The sequence below is a fragment of the Eufriesea mexicana genome, unplaced genomic scaffold, assembly GCF_001483705.2.
Source record: "Eufriesea mexicana isolate 0111107269 unplaced genomic scaffold, ASM148370v2 scaffold10620, whole genome shotgun sequence".
In the NCBI taxonomy this organism is placed as follows: Eukaryota; Metazoa; Arthropoda; class Insecta; order Hymenoptera; family Apidae; genus Eufriesea; species Eufriesea mexicana.
In genome coordinates, this window is record NW_016918268.1 from 124,174 (window position 1) to 144,824 (window position 20,651).

General features: G+C 45.1%; 3 protein-coding genes across 3 annotated transcripts; 2 read left to right on the plus strand and 1 right to left on the minus strand.

Moving 5' to 3' along the window:
- Window positions 1-19: 19 nt before the first annotated feature.
- LOC108553489 (zinc finger protein 608) lies at window positions 20-13,130 on the plus strand. Its single transcript, XM_017908397.1, is given in 5 exon segments — window positions 20-1,863; window positions 4,991-5,114; window positions 5,203-7,146; window positions 7,149-8,324; window positions 10,068-13,130. Coding segments are annotated over 5 exon segments (5,136 nt in total). The 5' UTR covers window positions 20-42; the 3' UTR covers window positions 10,139-13,130.
- Window positions 13,131-13,219: 89 nt separating this feature from the next.
- LOC108553491 (focadhesin) lies at window positions 13,220-19,279 on the plus strand. Its single transcript, XM_017908400.1, has 8 exons — window positions 13,220-15,016; window positions 15,090-15,158; window positions 15,257-15,411; window positions 15,488-15,679; window positions 15,827-16,275; window positions 16,354-18,538; window positions 18,630-18,945; window positions 19,084-19,279. Exons 1-8 carry the CDS (start codon window positions 14,963-14,965, stop codon window positions 19,234-19,236), a joined length of 3,573 nt encoding a protein of 1,190 aa, XP_017763889.1. The 5' UTR covers window positions 13,220-14,962; the 3' UTR covers window positions 19,237-19,279.
- Window positions 19,225-20,602, minus strand: LOC108553490 (uncharacterized protein C1orf43 homolog). The gene is made up of 5 exons (XM_017908399.1): window positions 20,404-20,602; window positions 20,049-20,208; window positions 19,755-19,974; window positions 19,384-19,658; window positions 19,225-19,297 (listed from the first exon to the last, which is right to left on the minus strand). Exons 1-4 carry the CDS (start codon window positions 20,560-20,562, stop codon window positions 19,466-19,468), a joined length of 732 nt encoding a protein of 243 aa, XP_017763888.1. The 5' UTR covers window positions 20,563-20,602; the 3' UTR covers window positions 19,225-19,297; window positions 19,384-19,465.
- Window positions 20,603-20,651: the final 49 nt, after the last annotated feature.

The following is a 20,651-nucleotide window of genomic DNA, read 5'->3' on the forward strand; positions in this document are numbered from 1 at the left end:
ATTGAGAAGACGAGGGACGAGAAATTGAGTTCAGGGACAGGCATGGCTTCTACGCCTGCCTCGGCAGCATCGGCATCGAATAACGCGAATCATCATCATCACCATCACCATCATCATCAACTGCAGAACTCGACGAACGGATTGAACTCGTCCAACTTGATCGCCACGACAAGTCCCAACGGTTGCGGTCAATCGTCAAACTCGTCCTCGTCGTCGTCGTCTTCGAACTCTTCCGTATCTTCTTCTTCGTCGTTATCCTCGTCATTATCGTCGTCGTCGTCGTCGTCGTCGTCTTCATCCTCTTCATCGTCGTCGTCGTCGTCGTCGTCCTCGTCCTCGTGTTCGACCTCGTCGGCTTCGTCGTCGTCCACCTTGTCGTCGGTGACTTCTGCCTGCGTGCTGAACTCGAACGGACGATCGAACAGTCCCGGTAACGGGAACGGAAGCATTGCGAATAGCGTCGGTAGCAACGGTACCGGGAACGTGAACGGTTCCGGCGGTATCATCGTAACTGGGTCGGCTAGTAAACAGAGTAACGCGGTGGTAAGTAGCGTTAACGCCGCGCACGGAAATCCTGGTAATCCCGGCAAAATGGCCGTTGAACACTCGGCCACCGTCGACAAAGGACTGAAAATGAAGATCAAACGCACGAAACCGGGCACGAAGAGCAGCGAGGCGAAACACGAAATCGTGAAATCGAACGAAATCAACGGAACGATGTCGTCTCAGGAGAGTGGAAACGGGGGTGGCGGTTCGATAGCCTCGAGTGGTTCGTCCGCGGGCTCCGGAGGCGGTAATTCCTCGTCGTCGATCGGCTCGTCGGTGGTCGGTCAGAACGCTCAGAACTCGGACTGCGCGACGGGTGGAACCGGTGGGACCGGCGCCGCCGGTGGTGCAGGTGTCGGTGTCGGTGGCAGTAGTGGTGGTGGTGGTGGTGTCGGTGGTGGTGGTGGTTGTAGCGGCGGTGGCGGTGCTGGCGGCGGCACCGGTGGCGGTGTCGGTAGCGGTAGTGCCGCCGGTTGTGGCGTCGGTACCGGTGGAACTGGTGGCGTCGCCGGCCCCGGAGCCGGCGGCGGAGGTACCGGTGGTGGTAACGGTGCTGGTGGTGGCAGTGGTACCGGTGGTCAGTCGTCGTCGTCGAACAAATCGAAACCGAGCCACTCGGCCGGTTCCGCCGGTGGAACCGGGAACGCGACCTCTTCGACCACCGGGTCGAAGAGGGGCTCGAGCGGACACCGTCGGGACAAAGCACGGGACAAGCACGAGAAGCCGCAGAGCAATCACGCGGTGGTACAACAAAGCAAGTCGGAGATGAACGGGACCACGAGGCCGGGTGGCGGCGGTGCCGGTGGTGGCGGTGGCGGCGGTGGTAGCGGCGTCGGCGTCGGTAGCGGCGGTGGTTCCAGCGGAGGCAACGGCGTCGGTGGCGGCAGCAACGCCGGTGGCGGCCAGGGCCAGACGTCGAATGGGCCAGGATCGGGTCCAGGATCCGGGCCAGGGTTGGTAGGGGCCGGAGTCGGGATCGGAGCCGGGGCCGGGGCCGGTGCGGTCGCGCAATCTCAGGGACCGCCGGCGGCCGCGACCGCCCCTCAGCAGAGTCAGGGACCGCCGCCGAGCTCGCGGACGGGATTCTCGGTGTCCCAAGGGCCCGGTCCGCCGACTAGCTCCGCCGCGGTACCGTGTCCACCCCCGAGTCCGGCTAGCGCGACCGCCGCCGGTCCGGCTGCCAAACCCGAGCAGACCAAACTGGCCGCGGTACCCGGTACCGGACCTCCGATCACGACGACGTCCGACGACGCCATGGATACCGCAGCCAGTCCTCCACCTCCCAAGAAACTGAAGACTTCCGCTTCCGAACCAAAGGTAACCCTTCGTCACGAATTCGTAACGAGCGCGCGCACGCGCCCGTCCCTTCTTTTCTTCCCTCTTCCTCTCTCTTTCTCTCTCTCTCTCTCTCTCGCTCTTTCTCTCTCTCTCTTTCACTCTCTCCAAAGTTCTCTTTAATTTTCTCTACCCCTTTGTTTTCATTCTCGTCTCTCGTTCCCGCGTTCTTCTTCGTTTCGATGCGCGCGCGCGAGCGAATACGAGCTCTCGATGGAATGCTCCATGATCCATCTTATGGATCGCGGTTTTCAAGTTTCCCTTGCAAGATCGTCGAATTCTTTTTCACGGTCGCGATGATCCATGCGTGTGATCGTTTCGAACGAATCGTCGTCTTCTGACGGAGCTGTTACTGCTATCGCGATTTCGAGTCTCGACCCCGATGACCAGGTAGTGGGACTGTTCGGTTGGGGAACGGAAACGACTGGGGGTACACGAAGGGGGTGAAATCAATACTCTGCGGTCTCCGCCCCCGAGAGTACGCGAATGAATATATATATATATATACACACACATATATATATATATATATTGAGAGAGAGAGAGGGAGAGAGAGAGAGAGAGGGGGGGAGAGAGGGGGGGGGGAGAGAGAGGCAAAGACGAGTGGCAACGAAACAACGAGGTCCAGTGTTGTATGTCCGATATGCTTTTCTCGCTTCGATCCCAGCTTTCCCGTTTTTTCGTTTTCTCTAATCGCATCGTGCTCGCAAACTGACCCGATTCCTTTCGTTACCGTCAAGTTTCGCTTCATCGATCGTGCTCGTCCGGATGCAGTTCTCCTTCGGAATTCGTTGCTGGTCGAAATCTCCGTTTAGTTGACGACGCTTGGAAAACCGTTCGTGTGAATCGGAAAGTTGCTGGTCGTCGACTCGCAAAGAAACGTGTCCTGACCTGCTGACAGATGGCGCGAGAGCCCTACACGCGAATCAATATTACGGTATGAATCGATGTTTCGAAATGTTACGCGTATCGCCGCGTATAGTCGATTGTACCGGACATGAGGAACGTTTGGCCCCCTACCTGGCCGAAATGGGCGCTAAACGTTCGATCGAGAGAGTGTTCAGGTGAGAAGATTCCCGTGTAACCATCCTATCGAGTTCGTTTCGCTTCGTTTCTCCCGCGAGCCTGCGTGATCGTTACAGCCGCGAATCGAGACGATCGTAGAAAGTAACGAAATCGCATTTTCGCGTTAAACTCGAAGACCGCGGCGAAACGTTGCTTTCAGGTCAGGCGGGAAACGCTGTTTCCCCCGTGTCGCGGAAACGGTAATTGCGCCAGCCAACGTTGATCTTACCTCCTTTCCTATACCCAGCCGCGCGTCTATTACCGCGTTCGTTTCTTGATTTCTCGGTGAAACTCGTGTCAAAATCTAGTCGTCTTGGCCATGTTTAATTACTGCTTTTCAGCAATTTAACACCAGCGGATAAACGTCCGTCGTAATCCGCAAAGAGAAGCTATTCGTAGATTAGAACGGAAATATAAGCAGTTGTATCGTTTCGCGTTGGAGTGGTAATAAAGAGAGAGAGAGAGAGAGGTACGAAGGGGACGGGTAGTGGGAAGAAAAATATTCGCTTTAATCGAGATAGGGTGGTAGGAAGGTAACGATTAAACGGACAGTCGGACAAGCAGACGAATAAACGGTGGGTATAGATAGGGATATACGTGGAAGAGAAGAGATCGAGAGAGGAAGAGGTGGTCGTTTGCTTATGGCGTTATAACCGCGGGTTCGTGTCCGGTCGTTATTTAACCAACGACCAAATTATTCGATATCGATCTGCGTGGAATACCGGACGCTAATGGCTTTCGACACTGGCCCATTCCAACCGACATTGCTACCTTTCCTTACCGAAAGTCGTCGCGTCGCTGAGTCCGGGGATCGTGATCGGTAAAATGGAATGGAAGCTTAATAAAAATGGGCATCGATTGCTCGTGGAAAGTAGCGCCGTTAGCGTAAGTCATCGTTATGGCGATGAAAATTATGCGGCGCGAAGTGCGTCGCGTGACGAGAAACCTGGACCCCGAGAGGTATACGGCTATCGGAGTAGAGTCGCACACGTGCGACATTCCCGTTTCAACTGCAGCTGCACGTGCAGACGACCCTTGTACATGGAAAAGAATGCAACTTACTCGTACTTTGCGAATTCGTTTTTAAAGAGTTCGCTGCTTTTTCCACGCTCTCCTTTCTCTCTCTCTCTCTCTCTCTCTCTCTCTCTCTCCTCTCTTCTCTTTCTTTTTCTCTTTTTTCTTCCTCCCCTCGGTCTCTTCTCTCGTTAGGAACGATGAAAGATTTACTGGGCTAATGGTACAGGAAATTTCGATAGAATCGCATCGTATCGGTGTCGTTGTTTCCGTTTTTTACCACTCATGGCACGAAATTCCGCTTTCCTCTCCGTGAGACCGGCAAGAACGCGCGCACCTTCGTAAGGTGCAGAGACTCGTTCGTTTGTTTCAATCGCGATTTATCTCGCCAAGATACGAAACAAACCGACGCATAGTCGTTACATTTACCACGTTTGCAACGTTTGCTTTCGTGTCTCGTACGTTTGTGAAAAGAACGATTCTTCGTGACTCGCGCTATGATTGCTCGTACTCGTTGTGGAAACGACTCGCGTTTCGACACTCGAAGAGGCACTCGAAAAAGCACTCGGTCCGTGACATCTGCGATAGCATAGCTCGAAATTCGCGTATGCGATAAGCGACGATCTCTACGTTTTTCGATATTCGATAGAAACGTTGCCTCGGATGATGCGTTCTACGCGTATAAATCCGATAAATCCGATAAATTTTTCGAAAAGGTTAATCCAACGCGAGAGAAATGGAGCAAAGATTTCTTTAAGGAAAGGAAAAGAAGCGACAAGCGAAGAGATAGGCAACGACCAAGGATCGATAACGATGTACTACGTAACATCGGTGCACTGGGTTCGAGAGGGGTTAATTGCGAAATCGATCAGTCGCGACGTAACGTTTGGGCAAAACCGCGAAATTCGCGTTGTCGGCAGGGATTACACGAGGATTACGTCGGGTAGAACAATCTCGCGCGTATAACGGTCGATAACGATCGATCGATCGATAGACCGATATAGCGTTAAATACGATGTTGCCGTTACAGGACATGTCAGATGTGTGCGTCGGTACCAGCGTGGGGACTATCACCGAACCGGAATGTTTAGGACCTTGCGAGCCCGGCACATCGGTCACTCTCGAAGGCATCGTTTGGCACGAAACGGAAGGAGGTGAGTTTTTCCATGTTCGTTCCTAGAGTTGCCCGCGTATCGGAATCCGAAGGATCCCGAGATAACCTAGCGTTCTCGTTATTCGCAGGTGTACTGGTGGTGAACGTGACGTGGCGAGGAAAGACATACGTGGGTACGTTGTTAGACTGTACTCGACACGATTGGGCGCCACCTAGGTTCTGCGACTCGCCGACCAGCGACCTCGACGCAAGGACACCAAAAGGTCGGGGCAAACGCGGTAGAGCCGCGGCGAATGCAACGCCGGGTAACGACCTGAGCAACTTCACGGAAACGAGGAGTTCGGTACACAGCAAATTGCGAAACGGCGGCGCTAAAGGTCGTCGGGGTGCGCAAGGTTCCCCAGCGGCGAGTCCGAGTCCCGCGGCGTTCGTACCACCTCGACCGGATCCAGGAGCGAAACGGAAATCTCGAGCTCCCGAGGAGGAGGACAAGAACAAAAGACGCGCTCCACCGCCGACACCTCCGAGCGGTTAACCGCCGGCCAGTCCTGTATTGCTCGAGTGTCCGGAACCAAATTGCAACAAAAAGTACAAACACATAAACGGGCTCAAGTATCACCAGAGTCACGCGCATGGCTCGGCCGACGACGAAGATACCAAAGAAGGTATCACTAGCATGTCCGAGAACGACGAGAGCAATATCGAGGCTCCGAGTCCGGCGACACCGGTCAAGTCGCCAGCGGACAAACCCGAGGGTACGCCACTCCGGCCAGCTAGTCCGCAAACGACGGGACTTCCGCCGGAGACGCCGCCACCTCCGCCGCGCGTCGCCTCGCCGAGTATAGAACAACCCGTTTCCGTGCACGCCGGGGAAAGTAAGAGTATCGTGAAACCGGGTGTACTGAGATTCGGTCAAGACGATTTACCTGCGCCACCGTCGACGATACCGACCTCTGCGAGACAACAGCAGCAGCAGCAGCAATCCGTGCAGCAGCAGCAACAACAGCAGCAACAATCGAGTCAGTCGAATCAGTTGGGCGGCTCGACGTCTCCGCAGAGCCCGAGCCCTCGAGCCAGTCAATCGCCGAGGTCCGTACCGTCGCCGCACCCGAGCGCCAACATTCCGGCTCCGTTGAATATTCCTCAGCCGCCACAACCGTCCCAAATGTCGCAACACTCGCAACAAAATCCCCATCTGCAAAGTCAGCAAGCGTTGCAAACCGGTCAGCAGGGGCCGCCGCCTCCGCCGCAGCAACTTCAATCGAGTCAACAGTTGCAGCCGTCGCTTCAGCAGCAGCAACAGCAGCAGTTACCCCCTGCTCATCAACTCTCCGTGCAGCATCCTTTATCGGCGCAACTCGGCCAACCGACTCAGGCACACGTGGTACAGCAAGCTGGATTGCAGCAGCAGCAACAGCAACAGCAACAACCACAGCCGACCGGATTGCAGGGTATCGCGAGTCAACATCCGGCTCTTCAGGGTCTGGGCGGTCAAGTACCGCAGCAAGCGACGGGATTGCAGGCCGCGCCTCCTTCGCAACCCGGCCATCCGGGACAAGGCGTACAACCGCATTTGCAGCCCTATCAGAGCGTGTCGTTGCACGCAAAAATGCCGCAATTCAAGGTTAAACCGACCGCGGCTCTGATGCCCGATCAAGACAAGAATAAGGATCCGAGGACGTCGTCGAAACCTCAGGGATACAAAAAGAAGTCGAGAAAATCGCCGGGCGGTAGTCCGCATCCGTCACCGTTGGAGACACCGATCGTCGACGCCGCGCGAGAAGACGTCCAGAGTCCAGCCTACTCGGATATATCCGACGACGCGGCACCGGTTCTCGAAGCCGAGCCAGCCGACAAGTCGAAGCAGAGCCAAGAGAAGGACGGGAAAGCGGCTCCGAGCGCGCATTTACCGGCTCATTTCAACATGTACCCGTACTACGGCCAACCTCCCTACCTCGTTCCGAGCGTTCCCGAGAGCAAACCGGTCGATCAGAAGCCGAGCGACCTGACTCCGAAGCAAGAGATGAAACCGCTCAATATACCGCAGATGCCGTCGTTGGCCAGTCTGCAGAGCGTCAGCCGCAGCCGCAGCAACAGCCTCACTATTACGGCAGTTACGGCGGCTACATGCCACCAAGTTATCCGTATCAACCGCCGCAGCCGGTGTCACAGCAGCAGCAGCAGCAGCAGCAACAGCAGCAACAGCAGCAGGTGCAGGAGCAAGAGATGCACGAGCAGAAAGCAAAGATCAAGCAGGAGCCACAGTCGCAACAGCAGCAACAGCAGCCTAGCTTAAAGGACAAGCAGCACGAGAACCATCAGATACTGAAGGAGAGCATCGAGATGAAGAGTCAGATGAGTCCGTATCACGTGTACCATAGCGGACAGAGTCAGAGGGCGGCACCTCCGCCGCCACCTCCAGGCCCGATGCAGGACGACCGTAGGTATTACCTTTACCCGGGCGATCAAAGACGAAAAGAGGAGGCGAGCAAACAGAGTCAACAGACGAAGCCACCACCTCCGAGTCCGAAGCATCAACCGAAGCAGGAGAAACCGCAAGACTTGGGCAAAAACGAGGACTCGAAGAGCAAACAAGAGGGCGTGAAACCAACGATGGAAACTCAAGGACCACCGCCGCCACCCACCTCGCAATACGCCTATATTCATCCGGGTTATATGCAGCCGCAGCATTACGGCGCGTTGCCATTCGACCCTGGTCATCCGGTGTATCGCGGACTCAGCCCGATGCTGGTTCCCGGACCGTACTCCGGTAATCCGTATCTCCATCAATTGCCGAGGTATCACGCGCCGGAGGATTTGAGCAGACCGCCCGGTGGCAAGGCCCTCGACCTGCTACAACACCATGCCAATCAGTATTATTCGGCGCACAAGATACACGAACTTCAGGAGCGTGCGCTCAAGTCACCTACCCCGAAAACGTCCGCAGCTTCGGCCAGTCCGTCGTCCGCGGGCCCAACGCCGTCGCGACCACCGAGCGGACCGCCTAGTTCGGTCGCTGGACCGGGTCCGCCGCAATCTCAGACTCAGCAATCCCAAAGCAAACAGCAGAGTCAATCGGGAGGACAACAGTCACAGCAACAGCAGCAAGCACCGGTCGACGCTGGCACCGGAAGCTTGACCAAGGATAATAGATCACCTCCGCCCCAGCGACACGTGCATACGCATCATCACACGCACGTTGGCCTAGGCTATCCCCTCTTGACCGGACAATATCCCGCCTCTTACGGAGGTAAGCCTCTCGTCAGACCCTGACAATAAGTCGCGGTTCGAATCGAACCGAACCGACCACTGTCACCGCCGCCGCTGTCGTCAACGCCGTCGACCACGACCACGACCACGACCACGACCACGACCACGACCACAACCACGACCACGACCACAACCATGACCACGACCACGACCATGACCATGACCACGATCACGACTTGGACCACGATCGCGATCACCACGGCCCTGTCCCGACCCTCGATTCTCGCTTCTCCTGCGTTGGATAATCGACCATTCGGAAACACGTACACCTAAACACCCGATCATCCTTTCTTTTCACTTCACTGCTCGGAGACTAGGCTATCGAGCGATCCAACGATTTCTCGCGCGAGTAAACCGGAACTCGGCGTCAGATCGCTCGAAATCTGATCGTACAATGAAGCGCGCCATATCGGTGCGTACAGATGCGAACGCGTTTCGATTCAAGCAATCCGACAGGGAGGAAGAGAAAGGTAGAAAGAAAGAACGGAAAAATGGACTCGCTCTTGATTGTTCGAAGAGGGATGAAAAGCCATTTCTAGCATGTTTGTTCGTCGATGTATCTCACGAGCTTCGCGATCGGATACAACTAGCGTTCGACTAGTTTATCGCGAAACGCGGATAAGTAATTGAATGGTTTGCACGAGAGTAAATCGAACGTCGTATAGTTTAGCTGGAGCACGACCGGGGCAAACGAGCGAGCACGACGACGTTCCTCGACGACACGTGCTACTTCAATCGTCGCGAGTCACGAGATACTCGGGACACGTAGTTACGGACGTATAGCTCAGACTGTGATAATCAATGACCGCGCGTATCCGATGAAAACGCGTAATCCGTTGCGAAAATCTATCGGCCATGTTCGAAACAACCTGCTTCGTTGAATCCTATACCGATTTTAATCCCGTTGCGAGCATCGAAGAAGAACGAAGCGGTGCGCGCGAACTGACCGACAGTAACCGATCCTTTCGCACCAACGTACTTTCGTTCTCTCCTTCTCTTCTTTTTTCTCTTTTCTTTTTTCTTTTTTCTTTTTTCTTTTTTCTTTTTTCTTTTTTTGCCCACATTCGTTAGAACCTTCTTCGCATTCGTTCCTCTCTAGAACCGTGACCATCGTGGAAACGATCGAACCAAGCGCGTCAAGTTCGTTGAACGCCGACAAAAAGAAACGTGCCATTCCTCTCTCTTTCTCTCTGTCTCTCTTTATATACATCTATATCACATCCGTTCTGTTTTCTTCTTTCGTTCCCTGCCCTTTCTTATGCTCACTTTCGCTTACTTTCTTTTCGCGTATTCCTATATTCATTTTCCTAACCTATTTTTCTTCGGTGATTGCTCGCTCGCTGTACTTGGGCTGTGGAGTGACGCGAAATCACCGAAAACGTTATCACAATACGAATTTCATCGTCGTCATCCGGTCAAGGACCGCGAAACACGTGGACGAAAAGAAATCGAAAATGAAAGGAAGGGGCAAAAAGAAGTGAAAACGAGTGTGAAAGGGGTTAAGAGGTAAAAGTTTAAAGTTACCGTAAAGCGAGGGTGAAATCGTTTCTAGATTCGTTTCTATTCGATTATCATTTCATTCTGCCAAATTCGTACGTTATCCGCGGCGCGTGATTCGGTTGATCCTGGATCACGTTCGGTCGGTCGGTCGGTCGGTCGACGGACGTTTTTCGAGAGGAAAGAAATTAATGGACCTCGGTATCTGTGTGTGTGTGTGTTGCAGCGGCGATGCTGGCGAGTCAGCAGGCCGCCGCGGTAGCCGCATCGGTGATCTCGCCATTCCCGCCCAAGTGACCCGCGGCCCCCGGTCCCGTACTAGCTGCCGGAACGACCGGACCCACCTCCGCACAAAATCATCACACGCCTCATCATCCACCGGTCAGCGGCGCGACCGCCGCAGGACATCCGCACTCTGCCACCGCTGGCAGGCAACCTTAGGATCGTCTTGAGAATACTGCTAATTCGAGACTGCTACCTCTTCTTCGTTAACGCGACCAGATACTCCGTCAGAGAGTCTACCAACCTGTATCGGCTTGCCAACTCGCCAACAGCAGCAGCAACAGCTTCAGCAACATCAACAACAACAGCAGCAACAGCAGCAGCAGCAGCAGCAGCATATCTTCCTATTAAGGCCTGTCATCTGACATCAACCTTATCGCCCATCGCCACCTGACATCACCTTTGTCGAAAATTTCGGATCGGGTGATCTTCGTCACTGTGGTTGCTGTCGCTGATGCTGACGATGACGCGCTGTCGACATGCTGTCCATCCACACCTCCTCTTTGTCTTCGTCGTCCTCGTGGAAAAGCGCGCACGCCTTCCAAATCGCTATTTCGTTTCGATTCGTTTTGTTTCGTTTCGAACGTACTTGGTGCTCAGAGGAGAAAGAAGACCGTATCACGACGCGTCGACCCTAACGCGATCCCTGTTGGTTTCCTCAGGGTACTAAGTAGATCCATTCGGGACCTACTGCGACTTGTTCGAAAGTTGATCGAACCGAACACCGAAATGACTGGCTGAACCGAAATTACAGCGTCTTTTCCCTATTCGTCTTTGAATCTTTTGCGACTAGCATCGATGAGCAATTTTTCGGTTTCTATGACGCACTCAAAACTATGTACTTGGCTTTCGTGCGTGCCACGAGAATAATGCAGAAAAATCAGATTTTACGCACAATTTATGCGAAAATTTGGACAAAATTTCATCTCGAAAATATGATAGATGTAAACGCGAGAAAAATTCACGATCGCGTACCCTTATTCTTCCATTTTAAACGAAAAAACCTATAGCTATACGAGACGTTTGTACGAGATTCGCGCGCGTGCGCGCGATACAATCGTTTTCTCGATGATATTGGCCGTTGAATCAGTAGTGATCCTCGCATCTGTTTTCGAACATGACGGCATCGATGACAGCGACGATGAGGGCGACAATGACAGTGATGCAGACGCGACGTAACGACATAACGACATAACGACATACTAGGATAAAAGTATCGAAAGTAGAGAAAGTTTGGTGCGATGTCTTTTGTTCGCGCGAGCTACGATGAACGGTGACGGAGGAAAGAGAATCACGCGAAAAGAACGCGACTCGCGACCATTCGACGCATTGCGTGCACCGATGAACTCGAAGTTTGAGAAAACATTCGGTTCCAAGTGCTTTCACCTCCGAAATCTGATCGACTGATGGTGAATCAGTGGAGAAACGTTCCCGAAAAACCGATAAACTCTAGGAAAGAAAGAAATGAAAGAGGAGAGAGTGTGCGAAACTCGAGGGAAGCGTGCGCGCGGCAAGATCTCGTTGCGTTAGACTAACTGTGCTGAGAATGGCCGCAAAATTGACTGGTACACTTCGTACACATAGGAACGACGAAGAAAGCTGATACGGTCGTGTCGCGAACCAATTGCCCGATTTTTCTCCGAAAAAAAGCGAGGAAGCGTGTGCCTCGAGCCGCGTCGATTCGCGTTGAGGCAACATTTTTATTGCACTTAGTAAACTATATAGAGATGCGAATGTGCGAATGAGAAACGGAAACTTTTCTGCGCGTGCTTGTACGCATATGTCTGCGTCGCATATTTTCCGTAACTCGTTGTGTATAACGCGTACGTACGAATGTTCGATCTAGAACTTTGTGTATAACGGTGGAATTATAGATCGTTGTATTTTATTGTAAAAAGAAGAAGATTGATAAACCACAGACTCGACGATTTTTCTAGAGAAATTACGTGACTCGCGAACGACACGTTTTTTAAACGATTTGATTACCTACCGATTAAAAAGTATGTGAATATCGGTTACAATATCAAATAAACACGAACGAAATACGTGTCGGATAGGGGAGTATAAGCGTAAAAAAAAAATCACGATAATTCTAAATAACGATAACGTGACGATAAGTGATTGTACATTGAATACGCTAGAATGCTATTTGTTTACTAAAAATAATAGTAGTTAGATTTGCGCGAATACGATAGAACGAGAACGAGAGCGTGTGCGTATGGGTATGGGTATGGTTATGGGTATGAGTGTGCGCGTGCGTCGGCGTGTAAGAGAGAGGTGAAGAGAAAAAGGAAGAAAGCAAGAGGGAGAGAGAGAGAGAGAGAGAGAGAGAGAGAGAGAGAGAGAGAGAGACCTAATGAGCAAGACGAATAAGACTAATTAACGAGAAAAGGAGAAAGCTATTAAGTAAATATACGTATACACATACATATGCGCCACGGTGATACGTACGCGCATAGTATCCTGGCGGCTACCTAACGTTAGTTCAGTGACGATTATTATTGTACCTTTTATTACGATTATTCATTATCGGTTCTATTATTTTATTATTGTACCGTCGGTAAAAGAGATAAAAGCGTTGTACAAACGATTGGTAAAACGCGTTGCCAAGAATCCGAAAATAGTTTTATCGTGCTGTGCGTAGTGTTGCAAATGCCAAATAAAATAAAAGAGAGCAAGGCGTGTTTTTTTAATTCGACATAACAACGGCGATATTCGTTTGGCAGAATGAGCGAAGGAAAAAGAGCGAGAATGAGTGCATGAGCATGTGTAGTGTCGTGTGTGTGCATGTGCGTATGTGAGAGAGAGTGAGAGAGTGAGTGAGAGGGGAAGGGAGGGAGAGGGAGAGAATACGTGGAATAAGAGTACGTATGAAAATGGCGGAGAAATGCGCGGGGAATCGTCGTCTCAGTTTTAATGAGGCGCGTTCGAAGGAGAATCGGGCGGGCTTTAAAGTAAAAATGCTGGTGCTGTGCTGTGATTTTTATAAAAAATAAAAAGAAAAAAACAGAGAAGAGCGACACGCGAATCATAGTAAGGAGAAGCCGAAGATCTTGACGAATTTTTATGAAAATATACAGATAGCCTAAGTACCTGGACCTGCCCTGCGCTCTCCACAAACGTAAATTCGAGTAGAAAATATTAAAGGAGAAAAATTAAGTGGAAAAAGTAAGAGAAAAAAAAAAAAAAAGTAAGTGAACAAGAGGGATGGAAAACCAACTTGTATGGATTGTATAGGCTGTAAAGTGTATTTGCTTTTAAACAAACGTTTATTATAGATTGTTAATCGCTATTTGCGCGAAAAGAAGGAGCTGTCTCCAATGGTCAAATACTATACGTTCGCGTATCGCAAATTCCTCGTGTAGCGATTCTTGCGTTGTCCACTCAAATCGTACTGGCGAAAAACCCCCTTTTTGCAGGCAATAAATTTACCACGTATTACGACGAACGATAACGTTTTAAATCCAAACTTTTATCCTATTTTTTCGTTTCAACCGGTTCCTTCCTACGTTCGGTTATCGTCTCGATCTCCTACACACACACACACACACACACGCGCGCGCGCTGCATTCACGTACACGCGCGCACATTACACACACGCACACATACATTACCATCGGTTTGGCACTGCATCGATGTCGAACGTAACTTCCTCTTAACGTAAACGAGATACAAATGTAATTAGCAATTGGAGACAATCTCCGACTAAGGATATATACTAGCGAGTACTACGTATTTGCCACGATGTTGCATAATCCTCATTGCGAAAATCCTCAAACGAATAAATTAAATGACAACATAAGGCGGACTGAAATATTAACGTAACGTAATAAACAAGGACCCGTATTCTTGTCTTCATTTTTTTAGAATGATAAAAATAGTGAGTCGTTACGCTTTATATATTATACACTTCGAATATATGAATATACGAGTAACAATACGTACAGAAGCAAATACAGAAATGCAGGCATCTTGTCGTTAAATTGTAAGATATTGTGTTCAAACTCCAGAATGTACTCTGACCCCTTCCTCAGACTACTATATATTAATTATATTGTGCACTATGCTCCAACTTGTCCATACGAATAAATATATTGAAAAAATCTTACTTTACAGTATCCTCGATCGGCACCGTGACCTTTAACGAGATCGCGTCTTTTCAAAGTTCCCCCTTATCACCAACGAATTTTTATACCATTTTCTTTCTCGTTGTTTCCTTCTATTCTATTATGATCATTTTAGCTACGTATGTTATAAATCATTGCTACAGTACCATATATCTTCCTATTAAACGATCTTTGTACGATTTTATGTATTTATGTGTACAATTTATGCAAATATCCAAACAGAATTATGTCTTTAATTTGAGAACCCCTGTGTGGACTAGCAATGATGGTATACGCATTGAAATGTGCACGTCAATCGTTTCGTATGATGATAATCCTTAATCGCTAACAGAAAATCTTGACTTTTACAAATTTCTTTCAATATATGTTCTTCGTGCAAATACGTTAGTCTTATTTTCATACACTTTATGACAAACGATAAGTAAAAACATTCGTATACATTTCATATAAATATATACACACACACACACGCGCGCGCGCGCAACAAAGCACACAAAATGCGCGCGCATCCCCTCCCGTATCGTTACAAGTAAGAATACATTTTAACGGTGTAAGGTTATATTTTGTAATCTAAATACTTCACATTGTACTCTCGCGACAAGTTAAGCTTTTTCGACATAATGAAATATGATTTTTATCATACGTATTATTTAAGAACAAGGACACATGCAATTAATGTATAAGACAAATTTTGGTATACTACTTCTACAAAATGAACGAGATAGAATATAAATTAGAATCGACAAATCCTGTCTTAATATCACACGTGAGTTATTCGTTTTTCATACAGTCAAGCATTTATGTTTGCCATGGTGCTATTTCAACATGTTTTCCTACAGGCAGTATCTAAACTTTTCGAATCTATTAAGAAAAAGAAATGCGACCGACAAACGGACCATATTTCGAAGGTAAACGTTCCATTCATTCCATTACTATGAAATCGTCTTTATTTTTACCTTTTGTTCTGTTCTATTAATCTAATCTTCTATTAATTTCATTTAAACAGGTAGCCGAATTTAAGTTATTATGGACAAAGCGAAACAGTACGAATGTCACACTCAGCATATCCGTTTGTCAAGCTTTAATTGCTCTAGTCGAAAATGGATTATGGGACCTAAATGATGCGTTATCTACATTCATTTCGAGTATCTCTTCTATAAAGTATAACAATCAATTTAATCTATGATACTCGTTATATCTTCCTGTTATAATATTATAAATGTGTTACACATTTTAGAAATTATGTAGTTATTACTACAACCATAACTCATTTATTAATATTGGATTTAAAACGTGGTATGGAGAATGAAACTTTGTTTACGTTACATACACCACAGCATCCTTTCATAATTATCTTAACTCAAGACAACCAGAGTTGCCAAACTGTATTAAATCAAATGACTTTTATTATGAATCATCAAGATCCCCGGTATGTATATGAATGTATAGATAAATGTTGTGTACGTGCTTTAACGTACATGATGCGTGTATATTATAGTTATGCACATTTTTATATTTATACATATAGACGGGCGTACGTTTACATGAATATATTATAGATATTTTCACATTTCAGAGTTAAGGAAAATAGTGCCAAGATATTACGTCCAGTATTTTTATATATTTTATGTAATCCTTCATTGAATTCTATGGATTACTATATGCAACAAGTTTGGCAATTATTGATTAAATCAAAGCATAATACATATTTGCAGACAGAAATTTTACTTTGGCTGTGCACTGCAGAGACCCATTCTTGCATGAATACGAATTATAGAATTTTAGAACTTGCAGAAAAAGCAGCATTAGAGAAGAATAGAGAATATTGTACAGCTTTATTGCCAATGATTGCATCTTTGATTATACAATTACTAAAACAGGATTCTGATCCAAGACCAAATTTTGATATTATACTTCTTATCATGGAATATTGTGATACCTATATAGGAAATCTTATGTTAACGTTAATGGCAGAAATAGTTACTTTATGTCCAGCTATTTATTTACATGATATTTTGAAAATATGTAAGTATTTGTAACTATAGCAGCAATTTACAATTTGTATTGACCTTTCTAAATGTTTATCTATATGTTACATTACAGGTATGTTGATAAGAAAAGAAATGTCTTACAACGATATATTTTTCAACACTTTAATAGCATCTATTGTAAAATGGATAGCATATCCATCCGTATTATGTTCCGATGCGTTAAATACGGCGAAAAATTTAATGAACGAAGTCTCGACAGAAACAAAATTCATACGTAATGATGAAACGGTATTCTCAAACAGATTTTTCACGGTGTTTACTCATTCCGATCCATACATTCAATTGTATACAGAGTTAGTGCACTGCTTGAGTATCTGGAACCTGAATGATATTTTATTATGGTTAAAATATATATCACATGCACCTATTTATTTAAAAGACAAATGTAAATTATTAATATCTGGACTTTTTTTACAATCAAATGAAACACAAGTTGTCCAATTGTGTTGTACCGCACTTGTTGATATCAGCAAAGAAATGAACAATTTTGGATCGCACGTATTATCATTGATATTGCATAAATTAACCAAATGTAAAAGCAGTATAGAATCAAAATATTTATTACTTGCTGTACCTGAACTTATGATTACAAAAGAAAATGTTCCAATCATTAATCACACATTGAACATGTTATTAAATGGTGACAAGCAATTGAAATATTTTATAATTGAGTTGTATCTTAAAGCACTGAGAAAAGAACCAAGGTGTTACAGATTTATTTCTGCCGCAATAATTCAAATGATGAAAAGTGATTCCACTTGGTATTCGGACGCAACCTGTGCAAGAGCTATGAAATATATTTGCGAAAATAATCCTGAACATGGAGAAAAGTTGGTCCCATTGTTATCACAGATATTAAATCGTTCGACAAGTATAAACGGTGGGACCGCGAGTGCACTTGCGCTTGGATGTATTTCTGCTCTTTACAAAGCATCAATAATAGATATTTATTCGACATGGAGAGTACTAGCTCCGAAAATGAAAGTGGAAAAGCGTTCTATTGTTTTAAAAAGCTTATGCGAGTTACTTGCCGATATTCCACTCTATACCCACTCTGATTACCTCAAAGAATATGATCAATTGATTGATAATATCGTATCAAAATTGTGGGAATGCACGTCGTGTAACGATGTAAAAGTAATCAATTCCGCGCTTAAAGCACTAGCTTCGTTTCGTCTAGAACAACTATCTCTGAAAACACTACCACCAAACTTTAAACGTAATCTCGTATTACCAGCAGAATATGCGAAAACTTCGAGCGATGCAGTCCTCGATTCAGAAGACGCTTTTTCATATATACCTGGTGGTTGTTGGATACAAATGCTCCAAAATATAAATACAGCTGCCTTACCAGCAGCTGGGAATCTTTTAATTTCCTTCATAACAGAAGAAATAAATAATTTCCGATCTGGTATTTATGCTTGGCCTCAAGGAGAACCGCAAAATTTTAAATATTTACCAGAAAAAAGTGTAATCAGAGCGGTTGGTGAATATTTAAGGAGATCTGATAAATCGGATTCAAATAATCATCGTATCATTACAGAATGCTTACGAATATTTGCACATAAATATCCAAAACCATTGCCCAATACAAATTGGAATTTCCTGACGGATGCTGTCAACATTTCGCTCGAAGCAAAGCAATATGCCCTCTCAATCGCATGTCATCAGGCAACAATATCTCCATTTGCTAAATTTTTTATAGAGAATTATTTATCAACATACAAATCTGTAAAAGATGCAGATTTTACTTGGAGAAATAATGAACACCCGGTATTATATTCAAATCTCGGAGACTTGTGTCAAGCTATACAGCCAAATATTATTAAACCATTTTTAGAATCTACATTAGAACATGTAATTGAAAAAATAAATGTCGATAATCACGATTCGATACAGTCGTTTCATTGTATCATGAACGCGTATGCTCAGGCATTAAAAAATCCAGAAATATGTCATACTAACTCTGCACTCCTTTATACTATGCTGGAAAAATTTTTAGACAAGATAGATTTAACATGCGATCGTTTTTATTCTTACTTTACAGCAGTTTCGGAATTACCAATAGAACATTTAGAAAGAATGACATCTCCCAAAATGTGGTGGGAAATAGTAGCCAGTAAATTGAAAAATGCAATCGCGATCAGAGCCGAATTGACTTTAAAGAAGCACAGTTCCCAGTCTCCATTAATATGGTTGAACGAGATCATGGATGAAATTGTCACCTCTACATCTAGGTAAAATTCTTAGTCTCTGCCGAAATTTTATTTATATATCGAACATACGAATAAACATGTATCTTAATATTTTTTAATATTTATTTTTAAGCGTGAAAAAATACTTTCTCGAAATTATGCAAAAAGTACAGATAAATATGCAATTCGAGAGTTGTAGTCCAAATTGGATTCTGAATCTTATGATACAGGTTCAGGGATTTTTTATGGAATCAATGCAAAATCATAATGACAAAGTACAATTCTATTGTGATGTTTTATTTGTCTCTGTCATTAGCTTGTCTGGCATAGATTCTGTATTAATGAAACAAGATCTAGTTATCAAATCGCAAAATGTCAGATCAAAATTATTTCCTCAAGCCCTAACAGTTCTCTCCAATAGAGAAGATTGGAAGCATGCAATTCCACAGGTATTTACAACTACTTTTATTTATGTACAATTCACCTGCGTCTAAATGATAATCTAGTAATTTAATAATTTTTTCTCAAACGAAAATCACATTATTATTCGAGAATTAACAAACTTTTAAATATATTATACCTTTCAGATGATGGAATGGTTAAATTATATGAGAACGAGTAATGCTTCTAATACACATAAATCCACATTTCATCAAGCATTAATTTGTTTAAAACACAATTCATATTACAAAGGTGTATGGACTAAATATTTATCGATTTATACAGATATCGACATTTGATTGCAAGCTGATACATATTAGACAGAAACAACTTTTATTGCAAAAACTTCGTTTGTAATAACTGCAAATTTAAGATACAAAATTAAAAAGAGAAGCACATTTTGCAGAATATTATTAAAAGAATAATTAGAAATATATTTTACTTACTTGTAATTCCATGCAATATAAAGATTAATAATTATGAACAAATATTTCGTCACATATGTTGTATGTGGCGACTTTCATAATGCTAAACAGATGTTTCACTATTATCCAGCATCATCACTGTTAAGGTGTTTGGTCGTGATCCAGTTAATGTTTGATCTTCAGGTGGTTTCATCTTAGGCTCTAATATATTCCGTTTCGTTTCAATGTTTTTCTTTATAGGTGTACGACTTGGACTAGATTTTCTGCTGCTTGGATATGATTTTAACAAGCGAGCTCTATGAAATCATTAAAAGAATAATAATTTATCCATTGTATTGTAATACAATATGCTATAACTTCAAATTTTTTTACAATTTAAAAATTACACTTACGCATCCATTAACTTAAGAAATAAACGAGTGTATACTTGGTATTCCTCATCTCCAAACTCAGTTGGATCATGTCGTGCATGTTCATATAGATCGCAGAATTGATGAATTAATCGTTGTCCACTTCCATTTAATGGAGTTGCTAATATAGCAAGTAAATAGACTCGTAAATTTTCAGAGGGATGTCTTTTTAAACAATTGTCATATTTAGTAATTTCAGTTTCTATAAAAACAGATTAAAAATTGAAATGAACTTAGAAGTTCTATTTACCATAATGCATTTATAATTATAATTACCTAAAGTTTTAATATCGTCTACTGCTTTTAATCTATAATAATGTGGTGGAACTCCTGGTCCTCGAGATGTTAAAATAAGTCTTGGATCACTAATAAGTTGTGGCTCATATTGAATTCTTGGTATTACTTCTATTCGTCTTTCAATCTCCTTTTTCAGAGACTAAACAATTGAAAGTACACTATGTTTTAATATACATATGTACATATATACGTATTGGAAATTATAAATAATTGAATAACGTAATTAAAATGTGTTTTTATGTCATTTTCACGTTGAAATGAATATTGTTAATTTTAAATGTGAATAGTAAGTGTAATTATATATAAGTAAGTTAACCTTTAAAATTCTTCATACTTTTCGTGCATCGTGTCCGATGGGGATATGAGGACCACGCCGTGATCGTAAGGCAAATCTCATGATTTGTCGTTTTGCGAATATGAACAACAGTAATATCGTTAATACGCCAACCGCAATAAATATCACTATTGTTACACCAGAAAGTTCTTCTGTCATGTTTGTGGTACTCGTACCTACATCAAGTGTCAATTCTTATGCGCACGCGTTATTTTAATTTTGTATTTCTTTTATTTCTAACTATCAGA